A 17388-nucleotide genomic window follows, 5' to 3' on the forward strand; every position below is an offset into this window, starting at 1 on the left:
AACATCAACAATAAATCCTCATTTATATCTTTCTACAGCCTTATCTCTCGCAGCATCTCAGCTTTGAGAATGTTCTTACCACAGCGACTAGTTACCCAGAAGACTCATCAGTCCCTGATCTGATCGTTAGCTGTCTGACGGAAAGAGAACCAGATATGCAAATGCAGAGTAAAAATCAGAATTCACAACCACATGCTTAGGGTGGTTTAGCAGCCAGTAGAAATTCTCTATGACTTACTCGAGTGGCGTAGATCACTGGCTCCTCATTGCTACAGGTCCCTAGTTCTGGGAAAGCACACTGTATATTTTTTCTGTTATCCCTACTTGGGCCTGTCACAGTAATTACATTACTCTTCAGTTCTAATTTCTGTGGTCCTTTGGTTTAACAATGTGTTGTGAATGAGCAGATGAAGACTGAGTTTGCTGTTCTGAGATCTCCATGCTAGCAGTAGCTCTTGTATAAGCATCATTAGCAGCACTGCGGTTGCTCAGGTAACCAGCAAAAGCAGTTACAGTGAGAAAAGATCCCGAGACCTAACAGACACATTTGGATTTTAAAATGTACATACTGTACGTGGCATTTCAGGAATGGTAGCTGAAGCACATGGACGCCAATGTTATAATCGTTTGCCTTCTCCCCACTCAGGAACACTAGTACTTTTAATTAAATACTAAAAAAAACCTTAAAGGACTGCTGTTTAAAAACAGGAGGCTCTATAGCTCACAAAAGGGACACTGGACTGTCATCAACTTTGGGACTAATCCAGTTAGCTAGCTTCACAGCTAAACTGCACCCAGCCCAGCCAAGACCTGCAGCGTTACCCATTTCAGCCCTTACGAGGCTGCACTGTTTTAGATGAGATTGCTGTGTCTACATGCCCTTATTTCAATTTAAAAGTCCTCTGTAGGGTTTTGTAATTGCATGGGACACCACAGCAACATATAGGTAGTATAAACATTGTATTGTGGTTTGTTAGTATGTTGGCTGTGATGGTAAAAATGTCCAGAGTTCTGAGTTACTGAGAATTTTAAAGTGTATCTGCATATTGCCCACATGTGCCTATGGGAATGTGTGTGAGAGATAGATAAAGAGAGAGAGGGGTGAGAGAGTCTTCAGCACAGTCGTGGTGTTTCAACAGTTTGGAGGAAAATGAAGCATGGATGAAAGCAGTAGATGGCTCGACAGGTTGCTAGCTTGCTGGATTAGTGTAATAGCATACTCAATAACAGACGATATGAATCACAACACCTGCTTTCCTAACCTACCAGTCACCACACAGCTCACGGCTCAGCTTACTCACGGAGAAGTTGAAAATAATGTGACCAACTCCGACTTCTGATTACATTATCAGATTGGGGACCTCCCTATTTTCAACCCAGACTGCCCAGATTACTGAGAAAATACAACCTGATAGCCAATCTACCAATATTGAATCTGAATACTAAATCTAACCATAGTTATGTGTATTATAAAGCTGTTCAGACCCCCAAAAAACTGTATACATTTCCGAAGGTTCCTACCTGTGTCAGGCATGGCTTGGGCACAGCCACCATCACTGTTATTGGGTACCATACAGGACATATTTGGCCGGACATGCCCGTGAGGATGGCCTTGCTGCTGTTGATGTAGGTGAGACAGTTGCTGTGGGTGAGTGCTCGGATGTCTCATGGCAGGGTGTCCAAGTGGAACCTGTCCACCCGGGCCCAAGGGTGCACAGTTCCCCATAGGTGGTGCCTGCATCTGGTTCATCATCCCTGGGAACTGTGAGTGTGGGCCTTGAGTACCAGGCTCCATGCCAGGACAGTGCATTGGGTCTGCTTGGCCGTGAAGTCGTTGTTGTAACTGCATGCTCTGTTGGGGAACACCAGGGGGAATGGCACCCTCGCCACCAAAGTGCATCTGAGCAGGACCTGCAGGTAATGGCCGACCGCCCCTGGCCATGTGGGAGCTCTGGTTGCTCATTGACTGGAGCAGCTGGGCCATGGAGGTGTTTGGAGGTAGACCACCGAGCCGGGGCACTTTCCTCATCTGCTCTGAAGGAGGGCAAGGGGGCCTAGGACCGACCATGTCCGGTTTCATCATGCTGTAAACCATGTTGTCATGAGTGCCACTGTTGGGTGGCTGCTTGCGCTTGCGAAGAGGATCACGCTGCTGGGCCATGAGCTTGTCCCGCAAGGCTGCACGTCCACTCTGGCCTTCGGGCATAGACATGAGCATGGAGGAACTGGGTGGCAGCATGGGATTTAAAGTATTGGGCCCGTCGACAGTCCTGCTACCTCCGCTGCCAGTGAGTGAGCAAGGCACCCCACCATTGCCTCCACTTCCATTATTCCCACCACGAGCAATGCCAGCACCTTCACTCCCCATGCTCCCAGCACCAGCTCCTGCACTCATTCCTCCACCAACACCCATTCCAGCACCACTGCTACCACCTATTTTGTTTTGATTTGCTAGCTGTGCTTTGGCTGCTGCTGAAAGTAGACTGCTGGCAGGGAAAGAGGCAGCATTGTGTTGGTTGAGGATCTGGTTGAGGGGCATGCCCAGGAGTCCAGGGTGGTTCTTCTGGGGGGCACTACTGCCTGAGGCTGGGGGAAACATGGGGTTGTGCTGACTGCTGATCGCATTGCTCATCCCCACCAGAACCTGGTTAGGGTCTTTGTACTGGTGGAGGGCATCAGGCTTGGCAGAGGGGCTGGAAGGCAAGGCAGGTCTGGGCGAACCCATGGAGGATCGGGGTGACCGCGGTGGAACCTTCATGCTTCCACAAGGGGCCTGGGGCCCTGAGGGCATGGCAAAGCTTCCATGGTCTGAGGAAGTGGAAGAGGAGCGGGATCGTTGCGGGGAGGCCTCCATGCGGCCATGTGCAGGTCCAGACATGTGCACAGGGGATGTAACAGGTGATGGGGAGATGGAGGTGGCTGCTCCGTGCTGAGTCCTCTGCATGTGCCCGCCATGACCAACCGGCCCAGGTTTCACTGTTGGTAAGGGAAGGTTGCTTGGCAAAGGGACGATGGCAGGAGGGATGTTTACATTCATCATTGGTACCTGAGAGTGGGCACTGGGCTGGAAGTTGGATGGGCTTGGGTTCGTCATAGGACTCTGAATGACAGGTTTGCTAGGGATGGGGTCCAAGATTCCGAGAGGATCCTTCTCAGAGGTCATCTGTTTTTTCTGAAGGGCACATGATGGGGGGATTGCAGTGGGAGGAACAGGATGTGATGTGGTTTGGACCTTGTGATGAAATACTGCTCTGGTCATGTCCATGCTAGGCGGATAGTTGACGTTACAATGTGGCTTTTTCATGATGGGGCTTTTGTTGGGAACTGGGGGAGAGAGAGGCGTGTTAGTCCTTCCAACCATTGCACAAGATAACTGAGAAGCAGGTGAACCATGAATCATGATACCAGGAGGGGAAAGGGGGATCCTGTTGCTGCCATGAATTGGGTTGGGGCTACCCGCCCCCTGGAAACCACAGGCATTGCTCCGTGTAAACGCATCTGGACTGCCCAAAGGGTCAGTCCTAGGGGACAGGGAGCCATCCCCATAGATCTGCGAGCCTGACGAAGGGCTGAGCATGCCTCCAGGCCCACTGCGATAGGGGGACTTGGGTCCTGGTTCATTGCTTCCCAATCTCTGGCGAGAGTATCCAGAAAAGTGCTCCGGCGGCTGGGCACTACTCATGTCCGCAGAGTAGTGCCGTTGACCTGCTGCCATCATCATCTTGAATGGATTCTTGCAGTCAGGCAGCGTTGAGTTGGGCAGCCCATCATGGGACTTATTCCTTATTGCTCGAGGAGTTGCAGACCGCTGGATGGTAGGGGTTATAGAGGTGGCACCTGCTGTGGAAGAAAAAAAAAATTATTAGGACGTTTAATACAGGCACATATCCACAATTATGAGGTATACACCATAGTACTATTTAATAGGGCTGGCGATATTGTAAAAAATAAATAAAATGCTGCAGTAGAGAGTGGAGTATCACGAGTTGTTCCAATACTGCTTTACTACAAACAACTACAGGTTTTGTCATTTTTAAATCTTTTTTTTTTTTATTATCCATTTCCAAAGCTCAGTTTAGCTGTAAGCTGTTAACCAATTAATTGATTGCTAAAAATCAGTTCCTCTCTTATAAGAAAAAGGGAGTACTATATATATTTGTAGTTCATTTGTTTCCTAAAAGGTCCTGGCAAAAATGTGTACACTGTGATTTGCACCATTTCTGGTTAGTAACAGGACTTGGCAAAAAGTAAAGGGAAGAAACAGGATGTTCTAAAAGAAGTATACTTTACATATTAAAGGGGTAAAAAAAAGGGGGGGGTGCATTTTAATCCATGGTAAATATCACTTCAAGCACCAATCGGACTGAAATCAGTAAAAGGAAAATAAAAAGGTCTTACTTGTGCCTCCGCTGGGACCGGTCAGTGTTAGGGAGGGGTGTGGCAGCTCCATACTTTTGTGCAAAGTGGCTACAGCAATAAGCTTTCTCTTGTGGATGCAGAGCTTCGTGACATCCTCATCTGCCTTCACGTCCTCCGCAGTCCTCTGTTTGACAGCGGCCCCAGGATCGAAATTAAACACCTGGGGGAAACGGAGATTCTTAACACAGCTCGGACCAGCCTGTTGCTCGCTCTCAGCGGTCATACATTAGCATCTGAATGCATATTTGCTCTGACCTTGCATAGTAATACTGTGACCTACTTACTTCCACATCTTTAGAGAAATAAGGCAATGCAAATTCATTCATATTTCCCCCCCCCCACTGAAGAGTGTGGTCAAAGTCTTGTAAGACGGATATTTTACGGTGCAGATTAGACAAGCAAACGTATCTAAAAGCAAGCCATAGTTTAGCAAAGATGGACTAACTGAAAGTAACGAAAAATAATACATCACAATTCCAGACTAAAGTGACTCAAATCTGTTTTTTTGCTCAAATGTGGCTCAGATCTGATTTTCTCATGGCTTTGTGGAAAGTACCCAATCTAATTGGTTTCAAATCAGATCTGAGTCACTTTCATATGTGGCTTCTAATGTGAATGTAGCCTAATTGTCAAAGAATGCAGTGTGTTTGGGCGCCAACAAAAATAAGGGTTCTGAATTTAATAAAGTATATGCACACAGCGCCTTTACCACAATCGTCCTCTCCTACAGTTGAAACACTGTATAAAAAAAAAATCCAATCAAAATCGGTAATTATTTGTGAACGGTAATGTGCTTTACCAGTCATTTGTGAGCGGATCGCCCAGGTCAAATACTGAGTGAATGGGAATGGGGCCAGTGGATCCCAACGTTGTTTTTTTTTTTTTTTGGTTTCCTACAGGACTTGTTAAGTAGCTGATTAGTGTGCTGGCAGCAGGTAAAACACTAAAATGTGCAAGGTAGGGGTGATCTTCAGGACAAGGGTCAGGAAGCACTGGCAGAAAAGTAAGCGAGGCACATGGACTTACCTTGGGGAGGATGAGCGGACATTCCAGGCCACACTTACAGGTGCCGTCCGTGAGTAGATAGGACTTTACCTGTTCCAGGCAGGACAGCACTGAACCACTGGGACTGCAGGCAACAAACACAAGGTGACAATTATCCACACACACTGTACAGGATTTTGGAAAAGATTTACTTTCATGACATTTGGGAAATACTCTTATCCACAAGGATGCTTGGATTAGCTGTGATGCTAACACCTAGCATCTGTACAGATAAAACAACGAAGTTTACAAAAAGGCAGCTGGGATAAGACGATCTGAATCCTAATGCTAACTGACAGTCTCGAAAAAGGTGCTTGCCTGGTCAGGGTCAAACCAGTAGCATTAACCAACACACTATACTGGGGCTGATCAGTATGGATAAAAAATCTTAATATTATTCCTCGCTGAACAGCAATACACAATATTCAATTTTTTTAAGATGCACTAGTATATCATTGAAAAGTTAGTTTATTTCAGTAATTCAGTTCAAAATGTGAAACTCATATTATATAGATGTATTACACACAAGTGATTTATTTTAAGCATTGATTATGGCTTACAGCCAATGAAAACCCAAAAATCAGTGTCTGAGAAAATTTATGCTTCATGCTTTCCTCGGCTGAAACTTTAATGAAGATGCAGATTTCATTTTCCAGCAGGACTTAGCACACTGCCAAAAGTACCATTTTGCCTTTAATAATATTCAAATTTTCTCAGACACTGATTTTTGGGTTTTCATTGGCTGTAAGCTACAATTAACAATAAAAGGAAAAAAAATAATTTAAAGTGATTGAGTTTTATTTTTTCATTTTCTATAAGTCTAAACTGAAACTGTTTCAGGTGTATTCTTATACCCATTTAAAGGACCGGATTGCTGAGCCTGTAGTTCAGGTTAGAGTGTGTGCTCTAAAGATTACTGTTTAGTTCATTAGTGATGCTTCACGTTGCTTCTTTTATTAGCGCTATGTCTCAGAACATGAGATATGTTTTTTTTTTTTGTCTGCATTTTGCTGAAAATGAGGTATCGCTTCCCAAAGCTCCTAAATCTGTACAGATGTGATTGGCTGAGGAGCATCATTGGTGATATTTACAATGCATCCTACTGGTCTGTGAGTTTCTGCACCGCAAAGCCTACACTGTAAAGTTATGCCACTTAAAATAAACACTGTAAAATTAAATAGTTAGCCAATGTAAGGGTCTAACTTAGACCCCTATTAGTGATGTCACGATTACCTTATTTTGCTGTATATTAGGATACTTTAAGAAACAGTATATGGCACTGAATGATAAAAGTGCCTGTGTAAAATCTGGAACATTTTGTTTTGTCTCAGAAGTGTCTTTTTGTTTTACCTTATGGAATTAAAAATATTGAGACATACAGGCGCATCTCAAACAATTAAAATATAATTGAAAAGGTACTTCTTTAGTAATTCAGTTCAAAAAGTGAAACTCATTATACAGATGTATTACACAAAGAGAGATCTATTTTAAGCGTTTATTTCTTTTATTGTTAATGATTATGGCTAACAGCCAATGAAAACCCAAAAATCAGTACCTCAGAAAATTAGAATATTAGATCAATTGGTACTTTTGGCAGTGTGGACAGTGTGCCAAGTCCTGCTGGAAAATAATATCTGCATCTCCTTAAAAGCTGTCAGCAGAGGGAAGCATGAAGTGCTGCAAGATTTTCCGGGAAAACACTGCACTGACTTTAGACTTAATAAAACACAGTGGATCAACACCAGCAGATATGACGACTCTCAAAACCATCCCTGATTGTGGAAATTTTACAATAGACCTCAAGGAAGTTGGACTGTGTGCATCTTAACTCTGGTCTCATGATTTTAAAATTGAACGCAAAATTTACTGATGATCAGTGATGGTTTGGAGAGTCATGTCATTTGCTGGGGTTGATCCACTGTGCTATATGAAGTCCAAAGTCGGTGCAGCCTCTACCAGGAGATTTTACAGCATTTCATGCTTCCCCTTGCTAACAACTTTTATGGAGATCCAGATTTCATTTTCCAGTGAGACTTGCCACACGGTCCACACCAAAAATACCAATTAATCTTATGTAATATAAAAAAAATTAAGATACTGATTTTTGGGTGTATTGTCTGTAAGCCAAAATCATTAATAATAAAACAAATAAACACTTAAAATAGATCACTCTGTGTGCTTTTCTCCAATGATATAAAACATTTTGAGATGCAACTGTATATCGTATATCACCATTTGATGAAAAATATAGAGGAATCATTTTTTTTTTCATATTACCCAGCCCTAGATGTGATGCTAACAGACAAAACAGTCGGGTTTGGAGATACAAACAGCTAGCCTTGATAGGGTTGGAGCTGCAATGCTAACAAACAAACAAGCAAGGTTCAGATGGGCTATGGGGTGAAATAGCTATGATGCTAACAGCCACAGCATAATTTGATATGCAATGCTATGATATTTGACAGCTAGGCTTGGAAGGGTTAGGTTTGGAATGATTGAACAAGAGAATCAGGCTATGGCTGAACATAAAGCATTTGTTTTGATTCAAGATGCTGGTGCTCTAGTGCCACATCTACAGGTGAAACAAAGCAGAGTGCTGCTTCAAGTGGGTCAGTGCAAAAAGCCACATTTTCAAAGATCTACATTCCGGATGTCAGGCAGATGGCAAGCGAGATTAAAGCAAATAACAGCCATATCAATTAAGCAATTTCTGCATCTGGCCTAATTACACCACAATGGACGTATCTCTTGTACATCTCATCAGACAATTCAGCATCACAGATCACTGATAATGGATCTCATCAACTACTACTGTATCCTGTACCTGATATAGACGACCCCAGTGGACTCCACCTTCCGCTGCCAGCCAATAGGCACCTGGGCAAGTGCAGGCTGCCCCTCCCCCTCCCCTATCTCACTCTCCTTTCCTCCATTCATTTTTCTGGGTTAGTGCTCGACTCCGCCAGAGAGATCACACGTTCGTCACTGTCCCAACACTACGTGTCATCGTGTCTCTCGGAAACGGGAGGACAAGAGCACCACAACTTTCCTCTAAAGAAGAAGTCGTCGGCTGCAGGAAGCGTTCCCGGGGCGAGCGAGACGGGCTCACAGCGAGGCCGGGCCTCTGACGAGCCTCATCGGGATGCTACCAAACTCAGATGGGGTTTCCCACGTCGGGCTCTGACCAATCAGAGCCATGAGCAGGTGTGGCGTAGTTCCTGGGCTACATATGGCGAAACAGACAGCACCTCAGAGAAGAAAACGCATGATTGCAGTGCGAGCCTCCGTGTAGGCCGCACTCAACACAACAGGATGCCGTCCAGGTTACCAGGCTGCTCCTTCCAAATATGGACGATTCTCATCTTCCCTCAGGCCGATCAGTTAATACCCGAAACCCCCATCATGTGCACTACTGACCCCTCACACCAGCCATGGACTGCATGATTTCTGCCTGAAAGAAAGGAAAGAGAGGGGTGTAGAATTAGTAACACAGATCAATTGAAAATTAGAGCCAAAGAGCTATTTATCCTGCAGCCATTCTTCCCCATATATAATGCCAAAACCCTGAAGTAAATTATAGTAGGAGACAAAGATATAAATACAAAAATTTCTTCTTAAGTTGCATACCCAAGTTCCTGAAACGACTTATATATTTATATATAAACTGTCATAGTAATTAAAACATACTTAAATAAACATGTTAAATAACATATAGTAAATATATATACTGTTATTTCTTTTTTCTTTAACTGTTAAACAAAATTAACCACACAATACTTTATAACAGCCATAGAAATGTTGCACTTAAAGGAGCAGCATGACTACATTATTCACCTTCTTAAACAACACTATCCCATACAGTTTATTTAAACAGAGAGATACTATGAAGAATGCAATGGTCTTTCAGTGTCTATAATTTAAAAAATATATATTTTGTTTGTAATCAAGTTTTTATTATATGAGTTTTATAGGTAACACTTATAGAAGTACAGTGCAGTAAAAATGTTTTACCATCCTATTTAAATTCCCAATATTCTCATTAGATCTGGATTTGCTTTATTGACTCAAGCTGAAGACAGTTATAAGAATATCTAAGAAGGAAAGCAAAGTGGTGGATGCCAGTGTAAAGTAATCGTTTTTTTTTTTTTAGCGGCTGGCCAACAAAAAAATTTTGTACTTTCTTTGCCATAGGAAAGGAAAGACTATCAAATAAAAGACAGGTTTGTTGGGAGATTTGTATCAGTTAAGGAACAGAGAATTTCAATTACATTCAAGAACATTGATAATCTATGTAGGATTGGGCGGTATGCCGGTATTTTGGTATACCACAGTATTTAAATATGGTGACTGTATTGTAAAATAGTGACCGTATATTAACCACGTGACATGCCAAACCTAAACTTTGAAAAACGGACATTTAAGACATTCTGCGCATCCACAATGAAAGAGAAGTGGGAGGGGTAGGCAGTTGGAGCTCCCTGATTGGTAATGGGGTGGGGCTTCTCACTAAGGAGATCATACAGCAAAAACTCAATAAACTCTACAGGTTTCACTAATTTTCACCAAAACTATCACCACAAATAGACACATTTGTGCTGGAGTGGCAATACAACCCTAACAACCAACCAAGAACAGAAATGATCAGATTTACCAGTTTATCCTGCAGCGTGGGGTGTTTAGTGTGAGTTACTCACAGGTAAAGTTACAGCTGCTTCTCAAATATTCATCATCTCCTGTTGCTCTACATAACAGTTTTTTTGTCACTCACGCTCATATTCTAATCCCATACATAATTCTGCAGTTTCCTCAGGGTTTTCTGTTGTTATTTCGCGGCTAGCTCAAGCACTGTAAAAATAAGTAATTCTGCGGACCGCGAGGCGCTGTGCGCCGATATCTGATCCCCGCAGAACCCCGGCTCCCCTTCACGAGCAGAAACGGCACAACACCACCCGCTGTTAAGCTGCTGTAGTGGATAAAGCGCTTATAAATAAATTAACAAACACGAAAATTAGGGTATTTAATCTGTAATTTCAGTTCGTTTTATTTTTTTCTTTTAATTACCGTTTTATTCCTTTCACTTTGAGTTTTTGTTATTTCGTTCGTTTTCGTTAACAGTAATATTTTGTTACTAAGCTATATGGTGATTAGCATGCCATAGCTTTATATAAAATAAAAATAGTAAAAAAAAAAAAACAGATGACTATTTCCCGGAGCCTGGACTGACCAGAGATTTTACATTACTTTCCTCTGGCCGGGTCGCGTCCGGGCTGAGAAATAAAAATCTACAGTACCCTGCTATTTAAAACAATGGAAAATTAATAACAATAATAATATAGTTCTGCATACTAGAGTTTAGATTGTCTGCCTGAACCCGAGCGTGAATGCGAGACTGAACGCCAGCTCATTCGCGCGTTTAAAGCTCCGCAGCATTTAATAAAAACAGAAAAAAAGATATGAAATAGAAAAAATAACTAACTAAACTAAGCTCAAAATGCTAAAAGAAATATAATCTAACAAATTCTAAAATAACAAAAAAGAAAGTGTACACACAGGTACAAAATTAAAATAATATACATAAAAAATAAATAATCCGCACGTTTAAAGCTCCGAAGCATTTAATAAAAACAGAAAAATAAATATGAAATAGGAAAGTAACTAACTAAAGCTCAAAATGCTAAAGGAAATATAATACAGCCCAACCCTAATTCTATGTATTCTAATGTACATTTAAAAATGAAAGGCATTTTTTTATGGAGAGTCTTAATTTTTGTGCATGACTAATAGTAGCAACCATTAGAGGTGTGCCAAAAAATCGATTCACATAAGAATCTTGATTCTCATTTACTACGATTCAGAATCGATTTAAAATGTCCCAAAATCGATTCTGAGGGGCGGGTTTTAGACTGATTTTGGGCTGGGTATTTTTGTTGGACCTGGCAACCCTGGGGATAGCGCTTGTCCTTTCAAACGGAGATCTTCCAGACACACACAGAGCGTAGGTGTTTGAGAATCACCGGTAAGATGGCAGAACAAGCACTATATTACATTAGATTAACGTGTAGTTTCAATGTTTTATGGCAGAATGCTTCATAACAAGCATAAAAAAGATCGCTAGTAGTTAGTTTCAGTAACTGTTAGCTAGCTAACTAGCTAACTTTCCAGTTCCACCTTAAATAACGCTACAGGTGGCAGCGGGCTGCAGCATTTAAGGCGGAACGGAAAAATACAATAAGCTAATCAGAGCTAATTTCAGCTCCTCATCACAGAGGAATTAAGGAATGGACCATATGAATTAATTTCTCCACCTCCTGCCCCCTTTCTGAAGAAATACAACGACCTTAAATTAACTAGTTAATCAGCAGCTGCTCCTGAACTTTAGCGCTCCACTGCTATTATCACATCAGCCCAGCAGCGTCACCTACACACCACCGCTAGTAGCCTGGTAATAAAGCAGTGTTATTTATTATTTATTTATTGTTCATTAACGTCATTGTGATATCCCAGTGATTCCTCTGTCACTGAGGACCCACATTCCTGCACATTTTATTGTTTTTGTAACACATTACCTGCTCCAGGACCAGTGTATATTATGGAGGGTTTTTTTTCAATAAGATTCATAAGCCAGAAGCAGAAATTTTTATAATTCAAATCGTTTTGAATCAAAAATCGATTTTGAATCGAATCGTGGCCCCCAAAATCGGAATCGAATCGAATCGTGAGATAGTAAACGATTCCCACCCCTAGCAACCATACAAATTCATTTATGACAGATTTAATTATTATTATTTTTTTAGGATAGTCAAAAAAAATTATGAAAGCATAGTCTAAAATTTCTTATCCAAAAAAAGAGCAAAGGAGTGAGGAGAACTTGAAACAATTAAAACCATTTCTAAAGGCGTTTAGTAACTGAAACAGCAGTTTTATGGAGGACGGCACTATTAAGCTTTTTTATTATTATGATGAGTCTGAATGCAGAGTGCTGTCAGCAGTGTCTTGTGGAGAGGGGAGTGCACACTCCACGCTGCATACATTTCAGTCCAGGGTGAATCATCCGCTCTGTGTGTTTCTGTTGTGGATGACTAATACTGTAGAGCGGGACCAAACACAGCGAAGCAGGAGGATATGAAAAGGTATGAATTCATGCTCTCGTCACATACGTCAGCATGTAATTAAAACCATCCAGGTAGAGTGTTTTTACTTTGCGTTTGCAGAAAAAAAAAATCCCATTTTTTTCCATTTAATTTGATTTTAAATGGAAAAACACCCATATAGATTAAACAATGGAAAACAGAAATAATTTATAGCTGTGTCTGCAGTGGAATAACGTCCCTCGGGTGGACAGCAGTAGATGCTTTAGCTTCAGATAACAAGAACCTGCAGTTCTATAAATGTCCAGACACCAATAGAAGCTAAACTTAGGATGCTTGGATGTTGGAATTGTGGAATGTATGAGAGAGCAACAGAGTCGAAAACATATCATTACCTTACTTAAATAATTTTTATATAGTATCTTATACTTAAGCCAATTACAAAGTAATGTAATTACAATATTAAATTACCATGTGGTCTCAAATATCGATACTTTTATTGAAGCATAGGAGCTGTAAACTAAAAACTCACCCCCCTGAATTACTGCTTCATTACTCCATATGGTGGCATCAATAAATAGATAGAAACAAATAAATAGGGTGAACCTGCAGTGATGAATTTTGATTGGCAAATTCTATGAAACCAATAAATTGACAACACCTGTTTTTGCTTATTTAGGAGTATTTTAATCTTTTCAGTATCGTAACCTACTTTATATATTTGCATGAATAATTGTTGAAGTTACTGTAGAAACGATAGTCCCCACAATATTTATCATCATATCGCACAGCACTAGTAACACACATGCTGTAAAATATTGTAGAGGATTGTCCTACGATATATCAAGTACTGCAGAATCACAGTAACATAATTTGGTAACCAGGAGATACTCTTCTTGTGTTGGTTTCTGTTTTTACTGTTTTTATAAGAATAAAGGCCAAATTTTTGCTATCTGTGGCCCACTAGAGAACTCCGCGCAACCAAAATATTTTTTTTATTGACAATTTAAAATAAAAAAGTAAAAGTACAACAAGTACAGTGCTTGTGAATGGGCTTTAAATGCCTGAGGAGCCTTCATTGTGAAAGGACCTGTTTTTAAGCTGCTGTACCGTATTTTTTGCACTATAAATTGAACTTAAAATTCGTTCATATTTGCAAAAACCTTTCATCCAGTGCTGCTGGAACAGCATTAGCATTACCTGCAAACCGCGCTAGCTCTTTCACTGTTCAGAGCTCTTTTGGGCAGAAATACTAATGCTCCAGCCTTAGTGCTGGAGAAATTCGGGAATTTAATCTTACTGTAAATAAACCCAAAATACTCACCCAAATAAACAGTTTTCAGGAGAATAATCTGTCTAGATTAACATCCAGCACTCATTTGACTAAACTGTACACTGCCATACTAAATAATAGCTATGTTCCAAAGTCAAGGCTGCAGTTGAGTTTGGATGGGCCCTTGGTAGGACTGTTCTATGAAGTCATTCTCACAATCGATTAAAGAGTGAGGACTACAGGGTTATCGATTAGTTGGGTCTAAACTAAGCAACTGAAGAGGAAGCATGTTAGAGTTAAATTTACTAACTTGTCTCACTCAATGTTCCTAGAGTTTGCTAGAGTAGTTAAACAAGATGTGCCTCAATCTTAGTAAATTTCTCTCGCACTTACATTTAATGAAGTTAGCCTTTGACTTTTTTCTTCCACCTTAAATGTGGCCCCTCAACCAGTAAGTAAGTTTTAGGTCAAGCCGTAGTTAGTCAAGCTAACGTTAGTAAGTTCTATTTTTTTCCTCTCACTCAGTGTTACTAGTTGTGGCATGTTTAAATACAATGTAATAAAAAGACACCGGCCATGTATTTATCTTATTGCTTTTTTTTCCACTAATGCTTGGAATTTCCAGCTTGTTGTGTTGTTTTTTTCAGGGCCTGGTGTTTCAGTGTTCCTTAGTGTGTCGTCAGACTGCCTGGATCATTCTCCTTTTCTTGAATCCTCTCTTCAGAGAGTGAATACAATTCATTGTCTCTCATTTACCTGCTGTTCCTATTTGCCTGCTGTTCCCTCCTCCCATCCCAATGCTATTCTCTCCAGCACTTCTCCTCCGCTGGCTTACCTTCCACGACTCCAAGATTAGTAAAGAAAAGCTTGCCCTGCTGAGGTAACCCTGTTGTCCTTACTCTTCTACAATTACTCTTAATATGTTTTTCATGCAGGTGCCACAGTAGTACTATTAATATGATAATCATAATTATGTACCTAAAACTTCTTTCCACCCTGAGTTTTCTGTTATTACAATAACCCAGCGTGCTTTGTTCATTAAAGATCAGGGTCCTTAAGCTCACACAGGGCCATTATTAGCCAACAGAACCAGCTTTGCTCGCACAAAAAATCCTTTCCATGAAATGTCACAAATAAAACCTGTAACTATGAAATCTACAAAGAACTTACCTAACTTACCTATAAACGCTTCATTTTACTACCATTCTATTAAAGGGGCCATCTTCTAAATCACAATAGAACATACATTTAATAAATTTACTTTTACTTTCAGAAAATACATAAATAACATGATGTTAGTAATGCAGGTCTACTACCAGAAAGGAAAAAAATGGCAAACTACTGGCATAACTATTAAATATACAAAGATAATATCAGTCATATAGTTCTATTTGAGGGTGATTTAAGTATTTAAATATTTGTGATATTTGATATTCCTCGATCCACAATGATGTGTGTACCGGGACTAATTCATAGATGGCATAATCACCCACAGTGGCTAGTAATGATTGTGATCAAAGGCCTAAAAAAGGCAAAAAGAGAGGTGACACTAGCCAAAGTAAATAAACAAAAATAAGTAAATAAATCACATACACACATATCCCACGGGTCAGTGCACCATTCTTTAGCTTCTTTGGAACACAGCACAATTTCACAGCACTATTGATGAATATTTTCTAATATATATAAATTATCTATAAATCGATAATTGAGTCATATCGATAATGCACAAAAATGGTTTCATTTCATAATTTTTAAATTAATTTTAAAATGTCTAGTTGTGGTCTTTTTTGTAAAACAAGTGCTCAGGTATTTCTATTTAGCTCTGCTTTAAATCACTGAATGAGATGTCTCTGAAGAAAGACAGGTTTTGGCTCTTACTCATGAATATTCATATATGCAAACATATCGCCTCTGATTGGCTAACAGCATTGCTGCAGAGAACGCCTACCTGCCTCCCCGTACAGTGAGTTTTTCAGCTCTAAAAGTCAAAGGACAAAATGTTTTCAGAGATTTAGCCTTAGTTATAAAGATATAGCACTGAGTGCTAGATAAATTTAACCCTTTACTTAACGTCAGACTCGAGTGGCCCCGAGGGTGAGAAATGTCATAAACGTCATGATCTGAGCCCAGACTGCCTGCCCTGGAGGCACACTCTCCCCACGCCCGAGTAATGTTATCAACGCCGCAAGCCGAACCCAGACTGCCCACCGCGGCTGAGCTCTCTTCTCCATCTCCCCCCCTTTAGTTTACCTGAACTTTCCTTCAGCCAGAGTCAGCTAGAGTCCACTCGATATCATAAAATACGACGCAAACGGTGCCCGCTTTGACTGTTGTTCTGTCGAGTTGTGCTACCTTGTTAAACCGTGCCCCCAGTGTATATATTTAAGGTTTTGTTAAAACAGGGAATCATCCAGAGATCTGATTTAAACCTACAGTTATTTACACAAGATAGCTAACGCTAACTAGCTCTGTAAACAAAAGCCATACGCTCCGCCTGTGGGCAGTTCTGAGCTGAGGTGGGCGAGGCTATGAAGTCACTGGTTGACGTTGACACCCTAAGTTCTCTCTGATCAACTCGTTTGTTTTTTTTTAGGCTTTTCTTTTACTAGCTACTGCAGACAGTGGACGCTGAGAAACAGTTTCATGTGCAGCATCCATATACAACTCAGAGAGACCTATAGTATTTCACAAAGAACAAAATAAGTGGAGTATAGCAGAAGGAGACCTTTAAATGTATTTCACACAGATGTGAGGTTAAGAAAATAAGGATATAAATTTTGGACATGACATATCTTCCAGCCCTACCACATCGAGGAACACTTTGCTTGTGGCATTAACATCAAGCTAACTGGCCATTTTTCTGTTGACTGGTGGGATTTTGGCCATAAAACAGATGGTGTGTTGAGCTTTATGAGAACTCCCATTCACATTTAAACCAATGGCTGGCCTCTTTACTCATAACGTTTCTGGCAAAGCATATTTAATGATAATGTAAAATCTGCCTTTCTTCAATTTTCTTTAATTATTTTTTCTGGAGAATAATTGTTGTAGTGGTCTAAACACACTTATGGCAACAATTACATGATGTTCCAACAGAATGTTGCCATGCACTACTTGGCTAATCTACAATGTCTGATTAACTATCACAGTCCTCCACATTGGATCAGCTTGAGGAACCCCCGACACTGATATGAGACTGTACAGGATTAGGATGTATAATGAGAATGCCTGGTCATGCCAAGTGAATTCACTCCCTGACAATGCTCAGCCCATTAGTAGTCTACACAGGTAGACACAGTCAGAGTCCCACAGAAAGATGTCTGAAAGTTTCACTCTGGAGTTTTACCACAGACACCGAAGGAGGACAAAACCATGACCTACAGTATTATACTGATTTTACCTGCAATTTCACTGCTTTAATTCTAAATTACAGTTGTGGTCAAAAGTTTACATACACTTGTAAAAAAACATAATGTTATGGCTGTCTTGAGTTTTCAATAAGTTCTACAACTCTTATTTTTCTGTGATAGAGTGATCGGAACACATACATGTTTGTCACAA

The 17388-nt window shown here is 40.7% G+C and overlaps 1 protein-coding gene across 2 annotated transcripts in view; it reads right to left on the reverse strand.

Moving 5' to 3' along the window:
- LOC103040376 (methyl-CpG-binding domain protein 5) overlaps positions 1 to 17388 on the reverse strand; it is a 58245-nt gene that overhangs the window by 30163 nt on the left and 10694 nt on the right. Inside the window, exons 2-5 of one of the 2 annotated variants that reach the window (XM_022686554.2) lie at positions 8288 to 8914; positions 5446 to 5548; positions 4399 to 4579; positions 1522 to 3837 (exon numbers count right to left, since the gene is read on the reverse strand). In XM_022686554.2, the coding sequence (XP_022542275.2) occupies positions 1522 to 3837; positions 4399 to 4579; positions 5446 to 5548; positions 8288 to 8400 (2713 nt within the window). In that variant the 5' untranslated portion in view covers positions 8401 to 8914. Of the gene's footprint in view, positions 1 to 1521; positions 3841 to 4398; positions 4580 to 5445; positions 5549 to 8287; positions 8915 to 17388 lie in introns of both variants that reach the window. The other variant, XM_007257545.4, reaches the window with a different exon arrangement.

The sequence above is a fragment of the Astyanax mexicanus genome, chromosome 5 (genome assembly GCF_023375975.1).
Source record: "Astyanax mexicanus isolate ESR-SI-001 chromosome 5, AstMex3_surface, whole genome shotgun sequence".
Classification (NCBI taxonomy): domain Eukaryota; kingdom Metazoa; phylum Chordata; class Actinopteri; order Characiformes; family Acestrorhamphidae; genus Astyanax; species Astyanax mexicanus.